The 19,152-nt window shown below is 38.0% G+C and overlaps 1 protein-coding gene across 1 annotated transcript in view; it reads left to right on the top strand.

The window, feature by feature from the left end:
- The window catches only part of LOC111143980 (DENN domain containing 6A), a 61,258-nt gene that overhangs the window by 39,818 nt on the left and 2,288 nt on the right, over window positions 1-19,152 (top strand). Inside the window, exons 12-19 of the mRNA XM_022498035.1 lie at window positions 523-617; window positions 13,651-13,716; window positions 13,822-13,886; window positions 14,671-14,760; window positions 16,435-16,488; window positions 16,805-16,914; window positions 17,133-17,235; window positions 18,634-18,708. Coding sequence (XP_022353743.1) covers window positions 523-617; window positions 13,651-13,716; window positions 13,822-13,886; window positions 14,671-14,760; window positions 16,435-16,488; window positions 16,805-16,914; window positions 17,133-17,235; window positions 18,634-18,708 — 658 coding nt within the window. The remainder of the gene's footprint in view (window positions 1-522; window positions 618-13,650; window positions 13,717-13,821; window positions 13,887-14,670; window positions 14,761-16,434; window positions 16,489-16,804; window positions 16,915-17,132; window positions 17,236-18,633; window positions 18,709-19,152) is intronic.

Below are 19,152 nucleotides of genomic sequence, written 5' to 3'. Positions count from 1 at the left end.
TTTAGAGATTTATTTGTTCTAGGGAGAGAGAGCATATGTGCACAGGCAAGGCAGGGAGGGGCAGAGGGAGAGGGAATCTTCAAGCAGACTCCTTGCTGAGTGCAGAGTCCTACATGGGGCTTAGTCTCAGTAACCCAAGATCATGACCTGAGCTGAAAGCAAGAGTCGGATGCTTAACCAGCTGAGTCACCCGGGCGCCACTGGGGAAGCTGTCTTCAGCTGTCTTCAATTACCAAGTTTCTCCTTGGTAATTGTCGTATGTTTTATACCACCTTCTCTGTTTCCTGATTTTGGCATTGTAATCGGGTATGTATGCCTTTCTTTCTGTATGCTTTTAAAAAGACCGTGTCTTTTCACCTATACTTGCTTAGTGCTAAACATGGTGCCTGGCATGTAGTTGTTACATAATGCATTGAGTGAAGGAAAAGATAATCTGTTGTTCAATCTAAAGAAATTATAAACTATTCTTCACTGGAACATTTGTCTTTTTCCTCACTTTTTTTCTCTTTTGTTTTTATGTAGGCCTTCTGTCATATTAGGAGTAACCAACCCTTTTTTTGCGAAAACACTCCAGCACTGGCCACACATTATTCGAATAGGAGACCTTAAACCTGCAGGTAAAGTATAAATTCAGTGTTTTGTTTTTAGTATGTTATTTGGCTGAGCAGGTTCATTTCTTCCACTTTGTTTTCATCTCTTGATTACTTTTTAATTATGTTGATGGTAGCCTTTTTGGAGGCAATCTAAATAAGGGTCTTTGTAGAATAGTCTTAACTTCCCACTAAAATATACAGATTCTTATATGTGTAACCCAACATGTCCTCCTATCAAAAAATGTACTTCTAGTGTTGTAAACATGGAATGAATTATGACATAATAAAACCTCAAAAATTTGAGCAACTTTTTGTATACGGATAAGCCCAATTTAACAGGGATTTCCAACACTGCTTGAATAAAACCTTGTAGAAGCTAGAATTATTCAATTTGGCACAAAATTCTCTGCTAGGTCTCAAAAAAAGTATACATTTCTGTGATAGTGGTATTGATTAAGGAAGTGGTCAGAGGTTGTGCTTTCCTTGAGCAGTTACTTCCTTGAACTACTATTTTGCTCATAGTAACTATTTTTTTTTTTAAAGATTTTTATTTATTTTTTTGACAGACAGAGATCACAAGCAGGCAGAGAGGCAGGCAGAGGGAGAAGGAGGGGAAGCAGTCTCCCTGCTGAGCAGAGATCCCAGGACGTTGGGATCATGACCTGAGCCGAAGGCAGAGGCTTTAACCCACTGAGCCATCCAGGCACCCCACTCATAGTAACTATGTAATAAATGATTTAAATGAGTAAATTAATTCAGAGATTGAAGTTTTGTTAACTTAGGTGACAATTTAATGGTATCTCTGACATTCCTCACTGGACATTCCTCAATTTTCTACTGAATTAGTGAGACTTGAGATACTGGAAATATTTTTAAGTAACTTTTTTTTTTTTTTTTTTAAGATTTTATTTATTTATTTGACAGAGAGAGATCACAAGTAGATGGAGAGGCAGGCAGAGAGAGGGAGAGAGAGGAGGAAGCAGGCTCCCCACTGAGCAGAGAGCCCGATGCGGGACTCGATCCCAGGACCCTGAGATCATGACCTGAGCTGAAGGCAGCGGCTTAACCCACTGAGCCACCCAGGCGCCCATATTTTTAAGTAACTTTATGATGTGTTACTTCTAAAGACTTATTTTGGTATATACAGGTATATTTCAAATATTATTTAATAATTTATGAGACATCCCTTCTGGTATATACATAAATCTAGATAGATATCTTAGACTCAAGCAGTAACAATTTATTTTTTTATTTTTAAAGATTTTATTTATTTTATTTGAGACTGAGAGAGAGCAAGAGAAAGAGAGCATGATCAGGGTGAGGAACAGAGGGAGAAGTGGACTCTCTGCTAGTCCAATGTGGGCTCAATTCTGGGACTCCAGAGCAGAAGGCTGATGTTCAACCAAGTGAGCCACTGAGGCACCCCAAGCAATAACAATCGAAGTCATATTATTTATGAACATTATTTAGACTCAATCTTGTGCTGAAATCCTTAGAAACCTTAAGAAATGGAGGAAAGAGCAAATAGCTTCACCTTGGCTGTCAGATCTGTGTCTTCTTAGGCAGAACATCCTCTTTAAGCCTCACATTCTTTGTCTGCTGGGAGATTAAACAGTTCCTGACTCATGACATTCTGTAAATGTCATAGTCACCTGCCATTTCACTGGTGTCCTCTCTGATTTAATGATAATTTAGAACACAGCAGTCACCAGAGTTTTAGCTATGAGAAGATAGGAAACAGTTTTTAAAATCTTAATTTAGTATTGACATTTATTTTTATGGTTTTGTCCTATTAATCTAGACTGATTAATAGTGATATAGTTGAATACTGTTTATTATCTTTGTCGTAGCTTTAAGTAGAGGAACTTCTGCATAAAATGATTGGTAAAGTAGTGTGTTTAACCTTATAAGAAACTGTCAAACTGTTTTCCAAAGTGGCCCATCATTTTTACATTAAAAAAAATTTTTTTTTTTAAATAAAATTTTTTAGGAGCGCCTGGGTGGCTCAGTGGCCTACTTGTGATTTCTCTCTGTCACATAAATAAATAAAATCTTTAAAAAAATAAATAAATAAATAAAAATTTTTAAAGTTTATTTGTTTGCTTTTAAGTTTTTATTTAAATTGCAGTTAGTTAAGCTACAGTGTAATATTAGTTCCAGGTGTACAGTATAGTGATTCAGCACATCCATACATCACCTGGTGCTCATCCTGGTGCTCCTTCGTCCCACCACCTGTTTCACTCATTGCCCACCCCCCCACCTGTCCTCTGGTGACCGTCAGTTTGTTCTCTATAGTTAAGAGTCTGTTTATTGGTTTGCCTTTCTATTTTTTTTTCCCACCCATGCTCATTTGTTTTGTTTCTTAAATTCCACATATGAGTGAAATCATATGGTATCCTTCTCTGACTGGGTTATTTCACTTAACACAATATTCTCTATACCTGGGCGCCTGGATGGCTCAGTGGGTTAAAGCCTCTGCCTTCAGCTCAGGTCATGATCCCAGGGTCCTGTGGTCAAGCCCCACATTGGGCTCTCTGCTCAGCAGGGGGCCTGCTTCCTCCTCTCTCTCTGCCTGCCTCTCTGCCTACTTTTGATTTCTGTCTGTCAAATAAATAAATAAAATCTTTAAAAAAAAATATTCTCTACACCTAAGTTGGCACTTGAACCCATACCCCGAGATCAAGAGCTGCACACTCTTCTGACTATGCCCACCAGGCGCCCCTAATTTTACATTCTTACCAGCAGCCCATAAGAGTTCCTGTTTCTTCACATCTCTGCCACCAGCATTTGATACTGTCTGTGTTTTTCATTATTGCCATTCAGTAGGTTTGAGATAGTGGTTTTCATTTGCCTTGCCCTAGTATTTACTAGGGCAAATGATGTTGAGCATCTTTTCATCTATTTGTTAGTTGTTCATATATCTTCTTGGATGAAATGTTGACTGAAATCTTTTGCCAATTTTTAGTTAGGTTTCTTATCTTAATATTTAGTTGTAAGAGATCTGTATGTATTTTGGATACAAGTCTGTTTTTAGACATGTGATTCACAAATATTTTTTCACAATATTTGGTTTCTTTTTTGTTTTCTTAATGGTTTCTTTTGAAGTGCAAAAGTGTTTCTTCTCCCCAGTCTGATTGAGGTATACTTGACAGACAACACTGTGTCAGTTTAGGATGTACAGCATAATGACTTACATATATTATGAAATGATTGCCACAGTAAGTTCAGCTAATATCTGTCCCCTTGTACAGATACCAAAATAATAAAAGGAAAATAGTGTTGTTTCCTTGTGATGAGAACGTTCAGGATTTACTCTCTTAGCAGTTTTCAAATATAATCAAATATAATATAATAGTTAACACTGCTGTATAATCCTATACGGCAGTGTTAACTATATTCTATAGTCATCATGTTGTCATCATGTATCTGCATCACGTCGCCAGTACTTAATTTCTTATAGCTAGAAGTTTGTACCTTTTGACCATTTTCATTCATTTCCTCCACCTCTAACCCCTCAGTTTGAGTATCTACAAAAATCTGTTTAATTTTAATTCTAGTTTGTCAGGTTTTTTTTTCTTTTATAGATTAGACTTTTAATAGTGTATCTAAGAACTCATTGCCCAATGCAGGGTCACAAAGATTTTCTTCTCCTGTGTTTCCTTCTAAGAGTTTTATTTATTATGTTAGCACCCACATTTAGGTCTATGAACCACATTAGTTGTTTTTTTGTGGCTTAAGGGTCCAAAATAATCTTTTTTGAATGTTGCTCTTCAGTTGCCTTAGCACTTTTGTTGAAGACTATCTTTTTTCCTATTGGATTTCATTGGTACCTCTGTGGAAAAGCAACACTAATGCAATGTCTTGGTTACTGCGGTTTTATAGTAAGATTTGAAATCAGGAAGTGGAAGTCTTTTAATAATGTTCTTCTTTTCCAAAACCGTTTCGGTTATCCTTGGTGTCTTGCATTTCCATACAAATTTTAGGATCACTTTGTTAATTTCTGCAGACAGCTAGCAGGGATTTTGATAGGGATTGTGTTAATATGCAGTAAATTTGCGGGATTTTGTTTTTGATGTTTTCTGATCCGGGAACTTGAGATGTCTTCCATTGTTTAGGTCTTCTTTAATTTTTCTTGGCACTGTTTGTAGTTTTCTTTTTAAAGGTTTCTTTTGTTTTTTATTTGAGAGAGAGAGTGAGAGTGAGAGAGCACAAGCAGGGGCCCCAGCAGAGGGAGATGGAGAAGCAAGTTCCTCACCGAGTAGGGAGCCTGATGTGGGGCTCTGTCGTGAGCCAAAGGCAGACACCTAACCAACTGAGCTACCCAGGTGCCCCTGTAGTTTTCAGTATACAAGTCTAATTATGATGTTAGATAAAGGTTTTTCATAGATGTCCTTCATTAGATTGAGGAAGTGCCTTTCTGTTTCTAGTTTGTTGGGAAGGATTATCATGAATTGGTGTTGAATTTTGTGAAATGCTTTTTCTGTATCTATGGAGATTGTCGTGTGGTTTTTGTCTGTTATTAATATAGCATATTAATTGCATTTTGGATGTTAAACCAACCTTATATTCCTTGGATAAATCCCATTTGGTCATGGTATATAATCCTTTTTATATGTTGCTGGATTTGATTTGCTCTTATTTTTGTTGAGCATTTTCCCATCCCTGTCTATGAGGGATATCAGTCTGGTTTCTTTTCTTGTGATGTCTTGCTAGCTAATATTCTTGTTACTCTGAGAAGCATCTTCAGGCAAGTGAAGTTACCATTTTAAAAAGAAGGCCTAGGACCAAGGGAGTGGAGGGGAAAATTCTTGAATTGCTTTTTCAAAGTGGGGATGAAGGCAGGTATGGAATAATTAGACCTTATTTTTAGCAGCCAACTTTAGAGATGAGCTGCTGTGTTGTCTCTGATTATTTCCATCACCAGATAATTTGGACCACTTCATCAGGTATCGTTTTTTCTACAGGAAAGCAGTGGTGGTATATGGAAGCATTATGCTTTATAGATTCTTAGTGGTCACTGAGGAGTAGATGCTAGAGGTTGTCAGTGTGCTCAGTTTGGTCCTTGTTCAGTTAATGGAAAAAATATGTTATGAACAAAGGCACCAGTGGTAGTTTGATGATTTGGGGCAAGACTTTAGTGTCTGACTGTTTCTGGGACTGGCAGGTCTTATATGAGCACAATTCTTTTTTTTTTTTTTTAGGATTTTATTTATTTATTTATTTGACAGACAGAGGCATAGCGAGAGAGGGAACACAACCAGTGGGAGTGAGAGAAAAGCAGGCTTCCCACTGAGCAGGGAGCCCAATGCAGGACTCGATCCCAGGACCCTGGGATCATGACTTGAGCCAAAGGCAGACACTTAACAACTGAGCCACCCAGGCGTCCCTGACCACAATTCTTAACAGAAGTGCAAAATTTCATTAAGTTTAGTGTGTTTGTGATACTTATTCTTACGTACCTTAAAAGTTGTTTTTATTGTGGTAAAATATATATAACCTAAAATTTACCATTTTAACTAGTATTAAGTATTTAATTCACTTAAAAATAATATAGTGGTATTAAGTATATTCATAATAAGCAACCCTCACCACTATCCATTTACAGAACTTCATCATCCCAAACAGAAGGATTTGGATTTAGTTCACCTAGGAGGTGGGTGGGGAGATGGGATAACTGGGTGATGGGTATTAAAGAGGGCACTTGATGTAATAAGTACTGGATGTTCTATGCAACTGATGAATCACTAAATTCTACCACTGAAACTAATAATACACTATATGTTAATTAAATTGAATTTTAAATAAAAAGTTTTTTAAAATAACACAGTAGCATTAGATATATTCATAAGGTGCAACCCTCATCACTATCCAGTTCCAGAACTTCGTCATCCCAAGCAGAAGGATTTGGATGTCGTTCACCCAAATCCAAAACCCATTTAAACAATAGCTCCCCAGTTATTGCATCCCCCAGTCCCTGGTAACTTTTATTCTAATTTCTGTTTCTATAAAGTTGACTCTTCTACATATTTTGTGTAAGTGGAATCGTGTAATATTTGCCTTCTGTTATTTGGCCTATCTCGCTGTTTTCAAGGTTCATTTATGTTATATCATGCAGAAGAATCAGAAGCATTTCATCCCCCCCCCCCACCTTTTTTTAAAAATTGCGGTGGGATGTCTGGGTTGCTCAGTCGATTAAGTGGCTGCCTTTGGCTCAGATCATGATCCCAGGGCCCTGGGATTGAGTCCCACATCCGGCTCCCTGCACAGCAGGGAGTCTACTTCTCCCTCTCCCTGCTGCTCCCCCTGCTTGTGCTCGCTCGCTTTCTCTCTGACAAATAAATAAAATCTTTTTTTAAAATTGCAGTAAATTGCACATAACATGAAATTTACCTTCTTAGCCATTTTTTTAAAAAAGATTTTATTTATTTGACAGAGACACAGCGAGAGAGGGAACACAAGCAGGGGGAGCAGGAGAGGGAGAAGCAGGCTTCCCACTCAGCAGGGAGCCAGACATGGGGCTTGATCCCAGGACCTCAGGATCATGACCTGAGCCAAAGGCAGACACTTAACAACTGAGCCACCCAAGGCACTCCACTCAGCTATTTTTAAAGTGGCATTAAGTGCATTCACATTGTTGCACTATAATCACCACCATCTACTCACAGTGCTCTTTTTCATCTTGCAAAATTGAAACTCCTTATCCATTAAATAATAACTTCCCATTCACTTCTTTCTCCACTCACCCCACCCCAGGCCTTAGCAACTACGTGTCTACTTTCTGTCAATATGAATTTGACTACTCAGGTATTTCATATAAGTGGAATTCTGCTTTATTTGTCCTTTTGTGACTGGTTTATTTCACTTAGCATAATGTCCTCAAGGTTCGTTCATCTTGTAATGTGTCAATTTCTTTCCTTAAGACTTAATAATAGTCCATTGTGTGCATGTACCACATTTTATTTATCTATTTATCTGTCAATGGACACTTGGGCTGCTTCCACCTTTGAGCTATTGCAAATAATACTTCTGTGAACATGGGTGTACAGATACTTCTTTGAATCCCTGCTTTCACTTCTTTCAAGTATGAATCCACAGAAGTGGGATTGCTGGACCATATAGCTATCTGTGTTTAATTTTTTGAGAAAGTGCCATACTGTTTTTATTTTCCATTCACATCAATAGTGCACAAGGGTATCAGTTTCTCCACATCCTTGCCAACACTTGTTATTTTTTGTTGGTTTTTTTGATGGTAGCCCTTCTAATGGGTGTGAGTTGTTATCTTAACTGTGGTTTTGATTTGCATTTCCCTAATGATTAGTAATGTTGAGCTTCTTTTCATGTGTTTATTGGCCATCTGAATAACTTCCTTGGAGAATTATCTTTCCAAGTCCTTTTTTAATCAGGTTTTGTTGTTGTTGAGTTGTGAGAGTTCTTTATATATTCTGGGTGCCAATCCCTTACCAGATAAGTGCTTTGTAAATATTTTCTCCCATTCTGTGAGTTGTCTTGTCATTCTCTCATTGATAGTGTCCTTTGATGCACAAAAGTTTTAATTTTTTTTTCATTTAAATTATTTTTATTAACGTATAATGTATTATTTGCCCCAGGGGTACTGGTCTGTGAATCATCAGGCTTTACACATTTCACATACCCTCCCCAATGTAAAAGTTTTAAGTTTTGATAAAGTTCAGCTTTTCTGTATTTTCTTTTATTGCCTCTGCTTTTGGTTTCATATTCATGAAAATCCCTTTATCTTTTAATTTATGAGTGTTGCGTATATATCTTGTGGCATTTTTCTGCCTATTGATCTCAAGACCAGGACCACTGCATTTGCTGCACATGTTGTGAAACACAACAGTCCTTCTTAGAATTCTGTCTTTGAAAATTCAAGACTATCTGAGAGGGTCAGTAAAACTACAGAAAAAGTATCTTCTGCAGGACTGGTAGGGAAGGCACAGCAAAACTGAGATTCATAACTTTACCAGAAACATACATTTGGTTTTAACCCTGTAGAGGGATCATTCCTGCTGATATAAAGGGATTCTTTCTTCTGGATTATACCTAGTTTTAGTTCACCCAAATTCTATTAAAAAGAGAAATTTAATGTTAAGATGATAGTACTTAACAAATATTCCTCAAAGCAAAAGTAATTCTATTAGTGTATACTGGATCAAATTATAAACTGATAATTTCTGACCAGAAATTGGGTTTGGTGATTTCACTAAAGGTAAAATATTTGGCCTAAATGTGGAAGATTCTAATGCCTATATACAGAGGTACAATACTGTTGACTATTAATTTAGTAATGTTAAACCCTCTCTAATATGCATTGTACATAACAGACATTGAATAAGTATTTTTTAAGATTTTATTTATTTATAAATAAATAAAGAGAGGGAGAGAGTACAAGCAGGGGGAGCAACAGAGGGGAAGCAGCAGAGAGGAAGGAGAAGCAGGTTCCGCACCCAGCAGGGAGCCCGATTCGGGGCTTGATCCCAGGACCCTGGGACCATGACCTGAGCTGAAGGCAGACGCTCAACTGACTGAGCCACCCAGGCACCCCTGAATAAGTTTTGGGTTCTTTGTAGACAGCTGGGTTCATTGCAGACACTTGTTTTTTGTATCCCAAAGCCATCTGACAAATACTCATTAAAATTTTTTGGTAATAAGCAGTGTATCTTCATGACTAATTTTCTTTATATCTATCACATACTACAGTATAAGAATGATGATGGCTGGGCGCCTGGGTGGCTCGGGGGGTTAAAGCCTCTGCCTTTGGCTCAGGTCATAATCCCAGGGTCCTGGGATCCAGCCCCACATCAGGCTCTCTGCTCAGCAGGGAGCCTGCTTCCTCCTCTCTCTCTGCCTGCCTCTCTGCCTACTTGTGATCGCTCTGTCAAATAAATAAATAAAATCTTTAAAAAAAAAAAAAAAGAATGATGATGGCTAAGGTTAGAGATCAGTATACATCTTACACCTGAAGAGAGCCAGTGAGTCAGAGGGGAATTGTGTAAATGAAGATTACCACAAGCTGGTTTATTTTTGGCTTTTCCCTTTTTAAAAAGACAGATATGGGGGCACCTGGGTGGCTCACTGGGTTAAGCCTCTGCCTTCGGCTCAGGTCGTGATCTCAGGGTCCTGGGATCGAGCCCCGCATGGGGCTCTCTGCTCAGCGGGGAGCCTGCTTCCCCCCCCCCCTGCCTGCCTCTCTGCCTACTTGTGGTCTCTCTCTCCCTGTCAAATAAATAAATAAAAAAAAATTAAAAAAAAAAAAAAAGACAGATATGGTTGAAACCTGTCTTCATTATTGCCCAGAACTTATTGATTATGAGAATATATGAAACCTGCCTAACTCTTCTCCCCTCTAAAACTTGGTTCTTTTTTGCGCAGTGAGTTTCAGAAAATAATGTGTTAATAAACAGTATTGGTGGATAGAATAATTGCAAGTCCTTTGTGACTCAGAGCAGAAGGAAACAGAAAATAAGGGCAGGAATACTTAGACTTATTCAAACCATTATGGTTTTAAACATGCTGTTTGGATTCTTGGAATCAGAAGCAGATAAATGACTTGAATTTAGTTATCTGTATAGTTAAGTAGGTATTAATTCGGTACATATTAAGGGTACCAAAGTTTTACAGATCTTGTGGTGAGACTCTTCTCTGAGCTCTGGAAAGCACAACCACAAAAGTCAAGATGAGAGATGTTCTCATAAGAATTTACATGGGAGGGGCGCCTGGGTGGCTCAGTCCTTAGGCATCTGCCTTCAGCTCAGGTCATGATCTCAGGGTCCTGGGATCGAGCCCCACATCAGGCTGTCTGCTCCACGGAGAGTCTGCTTCTCTCTCTTCCACTCCCCCTGCTTGTGTTCCCTCTTTCGCTGTGTCTTTCTCTATCAAATAAGTAAATAAAATCTTAAAAAAAAGAATTTGTACATGGGAATTTGTCAGCACAATTTGTCAATGTATTCTACCATTGACAAAGTAAAAACTATGAGCTGATGAATCAAAAACTTTCTGAGGGGCTAGGTGGCTCAGTTGGTTAATCATCCGACTCTTGGTTTCAGTTCAGGTCATGATCTTAGGTTTGTGAGATCGAGCCCCAAGTCAGGATCTGAGCTCATCATGGAGTCTATTTGAGTCTGTTTGAGATTCTCTCCCCATCTTTCCTTGTGTCCCTTTCCCTGCTCTCATGTGCACATACTTTCTCTTTCTAAAATAAGTAAATAAAAATCTTAAAAAGTTCTGGAAACCTGAGTGTTTCTGGAGTTTTCTCAGTCTGTCCCCAAAGCCTTTTGGTTTTATCTCCTCCACAGAGCTCCAGTAGCTCCCTCTCTTCTCTTTCCTTGCTGCACCTGTCTTATTTCAGGTTCTGTATCTACCCAGGAGCAGTACTGGGTAGATAGAGAATGCTGCTTTTTTTTTTTTTTTTTAAGATTTTATTTATTTTTTTTCACAGAGATCACAAGTAGGCAGAGAGGCGGGCAGTGAGAGAGGGGGAAGCAGGCTCACCGCCGAGCAGAGAGCCTGATGCGAGGCTTTAACCCACTGAGCCACCCAGGCGCCCCTCCACAATGCTTCTGTTTTATCCTTTGGGCTTTCTCTTTCACCTCAACCTCCTTTGTGTAAGCGAGCAGACCTGTTCGGGAGGCCTGTCCATCTGTGGCTCAGGCCTGTGGTTGTGGCTTATGTCATCACCACCTGGTGTCAGCAAGTGTATTAAATGCAGATTTGATCCTGTCAGCTCACTCTCCCCATCCACTAGTCCCCATGCCCATGCTTTCTGTGTCACTGAGATGTCCGACATCTTTATAGTTCCGCTAGATTCGACCTTTAAATACCTCTCTAACTTCATCTCCTGCCCCTCTTCGCATACCCTCCATTCCTACCTTTGTAGCATAGCAGATAAAAGTGATGGTTCAGGAGTTAGACAACCTTAATTTCATATTCTAGTTTAAGCATGTTATCTGTGTGTCCTTGGATGAGTTGTTCTCTAGAGCTAGCGACCTGTCTGAATGGGGTATTGACCAGAGTGGATGATGGCAGGAAAGAGCCAGTGTGGGTGCATACCAGGTCAGTAGTTCTTTTAGCGCTTTAGTTCTTTTTTCTGTGTGGTGGGAACGATAAGACCTACTTCTTTGTGAAGATTAAATGCACTCATTCATGCAGTATTCTTAGACCAGGACTGGCACAGATAAGGATTGAGTAAATGGTGGCTATTACTATCCTTACCATTATGCGTAACTGGGCAACATGCTCTTCATGCTTCTGGACTTAACTCTGTGTAAAAGCTGTTTTTCCTCCTGGATAACTTTTTATTTCTTGTATAAGACTGCTGACATATCACTTCCTTTAGGAAACCTCAAAAATTTTTTCACTCCTCTTTAGCCAAGACACTGTGTCCATAGTATCTTGTTCATAATTTTATCCCAACATGTAGCCTTCTGTATTGTCATGTATCTCTGTTATCTTACTTTGCCATTAGGTTGTGAGCTATTTGCTACCGGAAACTAGTTGTTTTATTTTTTTTTTATTTCCAGTATCTTGCATTTCCTAATATTTACTGAATCGGTGAAAATATTAGTTTGTGTGTATATGATAGTGGCTTCTTTAAGAAGGGTCTGTCTAGGGGCGCCTGGGTGGCTCAGTGGGTTAAAGCCTCTGCCTTCGGCTCAGGTCATGATCTCAGGGTCCTGGGATCGAGCCCCACATCGGGCTCTCTGCTCAGCAGAGAGCCTGCTTCCTCCTCTCTCTCTCTGCCTGCCTGTCTGCCTACTTGTGATCTCTGTCAAATAAATAAATAAAATCTTAAAAAAAAAAAAAAAAAAAAAGAAGGGTCTGTCTAAAGGTATTGGGGCAGTTGATGAAATTAGAATAGCATCTTTATTATCCTGCAGCTTTTCTGTAAGATTGAAATTATTTCAAAGTAGAGAGTTTACAGAAATACCTGTTTTACCATAGTACGTGCTTTAAAAAATTTTTTTAACAGTATAAGATTACAAGTGAAAATGCTCTGTGTTCCACCTCAAGAGATAGCTGTAGTTAGCAGTTAGATGTATAAAACAATTTAAACAAAAATATGTTGTCAATCCAGAGCCTTGAATTAGATAATCTCCAGATTTGTCTTTCAGTTCTTAGGTCCTCTTACTCTTAGGCAGAGAAGGAGGACGGAGAAAGGAGAAGAAAAAGTCTCTTAATTTTAGTGTGCTTATGACACTTTCAAGTGCTTCTCTTGAGGCACTTTCCTGCTGATTAGAGGGTTGTTTAGACAGTAGCCTCTCTGACCCCCGGACAAGAACCACAGCGTATGCTGTGTAGATTGTTCACAGCTGACCTCTGGCGGCCTGTCCCTCTGTGGCTCGGGTCTGTGGTTGTGACACACACTGTCACCACCTGGTGGCAGTGTAAGTTTCTACAGTGCAGAAACAATTTTGGGAGTGTCAGAAAAAAACTTTTGAGTTGCTTGTAATTCCATTTACTCTTCGAGGATATTAATATTTGGCACATAGGCTTTCAATTTCATGGCTTTGGCACAGAGTTTAAATTACAAGCTAAGTGAAAAAATGGCAAAGTTTTAAGTAATGGTAGATATTAATGAAAGATCAAATACCCATTTTATATAATTTACACACATTTTTTTCTGTAATGCTATAATAATCTAGCATTTATCCAGTTTTAAAGTACCAGGAATAAAGCACCAAGAAAATATTATTTGATGTTAAGAAAAATACTTCAGGGGTGCCTGGGTGGTTCAGTCGGTTAAGTTTCCAACTCTTGATTTTGGCTTAGGTCATGAGATCCGCCTTGCAGTGGGCTTCTGTGCTGGGCGTGAAGCCTGCTGGAGATTCTCTCTCTCCCTCTTCCCCTTCCCCCACATGTATTTGCTCTCTCTTTCTCTCTTTCTCTAGTAAGTAGATAAATTTTTTTTTTAAAGAAGAAAACTTTAGCTACAAGATCCCTGACTAAGTAATAAACAGTAGATTATTAATCTTATAAAATTCCAGTTTTGTAACATGTAAATCTCAAATAATTATAAGAGTCTTTATGATATTTCCTTTAGGTGAAATTCCTAAGCAGGTTAAAGTGAAAAAATTGAAGAACCTAAAGACTCTGGACTCTAAACCTGGTATTGATTTTTATTATTATATTTTATTATTTTTATTAATTTGTAAATATATACTTATGCACGTAATTGGGTCTTACTATTTACCATGTTTTCTTTACTTCCTAGGAGTTTATACTTCTTATAAGCCATACTTAAGTAGAGATGAAGAGATCGTAAAACAATTACAAAAGGTAATTCCTTGCTCATATTATTAATTTAAATTTCCTTATGCAGGTAAGCAATATCCAGTTAGGCAGTATGTGCATTATGTATGATAATGTGAAATGAGGTCTTTCTTTTGAATCAAGGCTTCATAAAAACCAGAAGACTTGGGGCGCCTGGGTGGCTCAGTGGGTTAAAGCCTCTGCCTTCAGCTCAGGTCATGATCCCAGGGTCCTGGGATTGAGCCCCACATCGGGCTCTCTGGGCAGTGGGGAGCCTGATTCCCCTTCTCTCTCTCTCTGCCTGCCTCTCTGCCTACTTGTGATCTCTGTCTGTCAAATAAATAAATAAAATCTTAAAAAAAAAACAAAAAACAGAAGACTAAAGCGGCAACAGTTATGGGCTTAAAATGTAGGGCTTCAGCTACCAACCAGTGGCAGTCTTTAAGAAACTTGGGAGTTAAAGTGAAAAAGCCATGGGCTCTTCTGTGAGATAGCTTAGCATCCAACAGGAGATAGTTAGCATTTTTTGGAAAATCTAAATAATACTCATACAGCAAGTGTGAAATAAAGATAGTTCATTATAAACTGATACTTTTAAGTGTGGGATGAACACATGATGTTTTGCTGTAAGGTTTTTTTCCACAGCATATTGCACAGTGCACTTCAGGTTAATTTACTTCAAGGTGAAGTCCTGGGTTTTTTTTAAATCAAGTAAAAGTATGTATTTACGTATCAGTTGAACTACTATTATTAAGCATTGTTTTATATTCCTTTACATAGAATGTAGGTTTTCATTGCTTTTTCTTTTAAGGGTGTACAACAGAAACGTCCTTCTGAGGCTCAAAGTGTTATTCTCCGACGCTATTTTTTGGAACTGACACAAAGCTTCATCATTCCATTAGTAAGTTAACATTGGTATTTGTTTAATTTAGTGATTTGTTGAAGGATATATGAATGTTTTCCCCATTCACAAAAACCTTAAGTTGTATGTTTTGCCTGCTCATGTGTTTGGTGATTAAAAATAGAGCCCTTTGCAGGAGACCTGGACTCTATTCTAATATTAACTGTGTAATTTTGGCAAGTCACTTCCTCTCTCTGACCCTCATTTTCTTTATCTGTAAAATGTGGCTAATTCCACTTTTCCTAAATATCTTTCAGGGTTGCTGTGAATCTTAAATGAGATAATTGTGAAATATTATGTAATTATTGCATTTTAGTCTTAACACAGGTTAACCTGGAGCTCCTTTTTGATATTATTTCCTTTTTTTTCAAAGCCACTTTTTAAAAAGATTTTATTTATTTATTTATTTATTTATTTGAGAAAGAGAGAGAGAATGAGAGTGAGCACTAGCAGGGGGAAAAGAGAGAATCTCATGCAGACCCTGTGCTAAGTGTGGAGCCTGATGTGGGGCTCGATCTCACAACCCTGAGATCATAACCTGAGCTGAAATCAAGAGTCAGATGCTTAACCAACTGAGCCATCCAGGTGCCCCTCTGATATTATTTTTTTGAGCACAATTTGATATGACGTCCATGAGACCAATAACTCCATGAAGACAGGGGCCTTCTCTGTCTTATTCATTATCTTTTCCTCAGTCAGGCATCTGGTAGCACTCAATATTATGGTATAAATGACTGGATGATATGGTTATTCTATGAAATTCAGTAGAATAGCATATTAAAATACTAAAAGATGCCTCACAGTATCAGATAGTACCATAATGTGGTCCTAGTCCAGAGACTGCATTGGAGAGAGATTCCATGTAGTTATTAATGTAATCTATCTATAATATCAGATGGGAGCAACCTGGAGTTCTTTGCTATTATATTTTGAGGTGAAATATTATTTCTTGGTCTATGGATATAATTAATTTTGTTCCACTTAAACCTGTTTGATTTGAAATGAACTTTACTGTAGTGGTTAAGGACATGGGCTGAAGTCAAGTAGACCTGAATTCAGGTTCAGGCTATGTGACCTTGGGCAGCTTACTTAGCTTTTCAAAGCCTCTTTTCCACTATTAATGGCCGCATGGGATGGTTGCCAGGATTAAAAGAGATCATGCATATAAAATGTTGAGTACATTTTCTGGGACATTCTCACCCAATAGGGTTAATGATTATCACTAAAAATAGGCAGTTCCTTGGATTATTTAAGGTTTATTTAAATTCTTATTGAAAATCTGACTTAATCTAAATTTTGCTATGTCCATTATGGGAAATGATGCATTGCTGCTGAGCATATGATGAAAAACTTGTAAACCCATTTCTTTTAAGGGGTCTGTTTATATGTTTGAAGACTATCTAGGTAAGAATGCCTAACTTTTGGGCACCTGAGTGGCTCAGTTGGTTGAGCATCCAACTCTTGGTTTTAGCTCGGGTTACAGGACAGGGTCCCACAATTAGGCTCTGTGCTTAGGGCAATCTGCTCGGGATTCTCTCTCCCTCTTCTCCCCCTCCCCTCCCTTGTGCACACACTCACGGTTGCGCTCTCAAATAAATAAATAAAATAAAATCTTAAAAAAGAATGACTAACTTTGATTATTTTATTTATTTATTTATTTATTTTTGGTTTCAGGAAAGATATGTGGCAAGCTTGATGCCTTTGCAGAAAAGTATCTCTCCATGGAAGGTATAACTATATTCGGTTAAATTCTTATTTGAGGGGCACCTGGGTGGCTCAGTGGGTTAAAGCCTCTGCCTTTGGCTCAGGTCATGATCCCCAGTGTCCTGGGATCAAGCCCCACATCAGGCTCTCTGCTCTGCAGGGAGCCCGCTTCCTCCTCTCTCTCTCTCTGCCTGCCTCTCTGCCTACTTGTGATCTCTGTCTGTCAAATAAATAAATAAAATCTTTAAAAAAAAAATTCTTATTTGAGTTCTCTAGCTATAATTAACTTCTGCGAGTATATCCATTTTTAATTTTTAAATCAGTATGTCCTAATTTCTAGAGTCCACCCCAGTTAAGACAGTTCCTTCCAGAAGAATTTATGAAAACACTTGAGAAAACAGGACCTCAGCTGACCTCTAGAATAAAAGGCGACTGGATTGGACTTTACCGGTTGGTCTTTTGTTTTATTCTTTTTCACCCATCTGTAGAGCTGTATTTAAAAACAAAACCAAAGGCTGGACTTAAGCTTATACTTCAAAAAAAAATTCAAATAAATAAATAAAAATTCCATTGTTTCACATGGTTTTTCAAGCTATAGATAGGAAAAGTATTGAGGAGAGGAAGTAAGTCATAATCAAACTTTGCTTTTTTAAAATTTATTTTTATAGGCATTTTCTAAAATCTCCAAATTTTGATGGTTGGTTCAAGACCCGGCGGAAGGAAATGACCCAGAAATTGGAGGCACTCCATTTAGAAGCTCTTTGTGAAGAGGTTAGAAAACAGTGTGTTTATGTCATGATTAACAACTATTAAAAATAAAGATAACATTATCCTTAGAGACTGGGATATTATACCCATATCCACTACTTTGTAAATAGTAATACCTAACTTTTCTAGATTACGTGCTGTGTGTCAAGAACCGTGTGTCAAGGACTGTTAGGTACTTTAGATGGATGATGTCTTTTAATCCTCTCAGCAATTCATTGAAGTAGGTGTATTATAATCTGCATTATGAGATCCCTAAGGATTATAAGTTAAGTGACTTGCTTCAGATGGCATCACTGCTAAGTAGGTAATGGAGCCAGCATCAAGCTAGAGCTCTGCTTATACTGATCCACAAGAGCTAACAGTGTACTTCTCTTCCCCACTTCGCGTTCGGTGGTCTCAAGTTGATAGCTTGAAGTTGGCCACAGTGGAAGAATTATACCACCTTGACAAGTGCTACAAACCAAAGACTTTTCCTGGAGAACTGGTGGTTAAATATTTACTAGCATGCCCCTGGATAGAATCAAGATTAAAATTGGAACGCCTTATCTGATTTTTTCCTGTATTTTGATTGTTTATAATCTCTAATTTGTCACCAGACTATTTTAAATTGATCTACTTGTGAAAATGTAAAGGATAGTCTCATCTTTATTTAGGTTGAGGTGGGCTAGCCTCGAAGTGAACTTTCTAGTCATAAACTCCTGGTGACTGTGTGGTTGTGAGAGGAATGCAATGAAGGCAACCACAAATAAGCCGAGGAAGAGCTTGTTTGTAGAAGTGAAAGTTTACATCCAGTAATAGATTGACATTCACAGTTATCTTAATTTGTTAGTTAACGTTCCTTATAAATTAAAGTACTTACTGCTTAGTAGGGATGGGGGCTAGTATTATACTTGGAGTTGCAATTTTTTCATTGATCTAAAAGGGCTACCTCAGAGAGGAGTTTCTTACATTTTATTTTATTTCTAACTATTAGACAATTGTTCTAGCTAATGTAAAAAATTATCTAATTAGACAAACCATAAGGTTTGTCTCTTAATCTCACAAAACAAACTGAGGGTTGCCGGGAGAGGGGAGTATGGAGAGGGTGGTTGAGTTATGGACATTGGCAAGGGTTTGTGCTATGGTGAGTGCTGTGAAGTATGTAAGCCTGATGATTCACAGACCTGTACCACTGGGGCTAATAATATATGTTAATAAAAATTTTTTTAATAAAAAATTATCTAATTATTGTTGTTAGAATATCATATGAAGAATTATTCTTGTACTGTAATGCTATATCTGAGTTGCATACTCTGTTCTCCTTTTCCTTCCTATCTTTCCTGCTCAGTAGCCTTGCCTGTTAAAATAGAGCAGTTTAAAAAGTATTTTGAATACTGATTTGGGATTTGTTTATTCTTGTAGGACTTACTTCTCTGGACCCAGAAACACACAGAAGTAGAAACAGTAGATCTTGTACTGAAGCTAAAAAATAAGCTGGTATGTAGCCAAAACAGCAAAGATCCATGAAGATCCTTTCCTCACATTTGAGGTGACAGTTCATGATGTGTTGCCGAAGTAGCTTTTTAAATGAGAACACTTAAGATTGGCCAATTGATGGTAGATCTGACTGAAAATACTTGGTCACTCGGGCAGATCACAGTGATGCCGTATTATTTTAAAAGTATTTACAAGGAGTCCAAAGAGCTCTACAAAAAACTCTGTCAGTTATATTTAATACCACATGGTATCTGTGGGTATTAGCTCTTAATTTACATAGAAGTCTTTTATTGAGCTCAGCAATATATTGTTTAAATGGCATGTTCATTGCTTTTTTACAGTTCCTCCAAATTCTACTGTAAGTTTGAATTTTCCAAATCATTAGACCATTAAAAGTGTTCATTTAGAGAATATAATGTATTAGTACAGACTCAGAGGGTAATT

This window comes from Enhydra lutris, unplaced genomic scaffold, assembly GCF_002288905.1.
Source record: "Enhydra lutris kenyoni isolate GAN:26980312 unplaced genomic scaffold, ASM228890v2 scaffoldscaffold10, whole genome shotgun sequence".
Lineage (NCBI taxonomy): Eukaryota > Metazoa > Chordata > Mammalia > Carnivora > Mustelidae > Enhydra > Enhydra lutris.
Note: the sequence above shows the minus strand (reverse complement) of the source record. Positions and strands in the feature narration are given on the sequence as shown.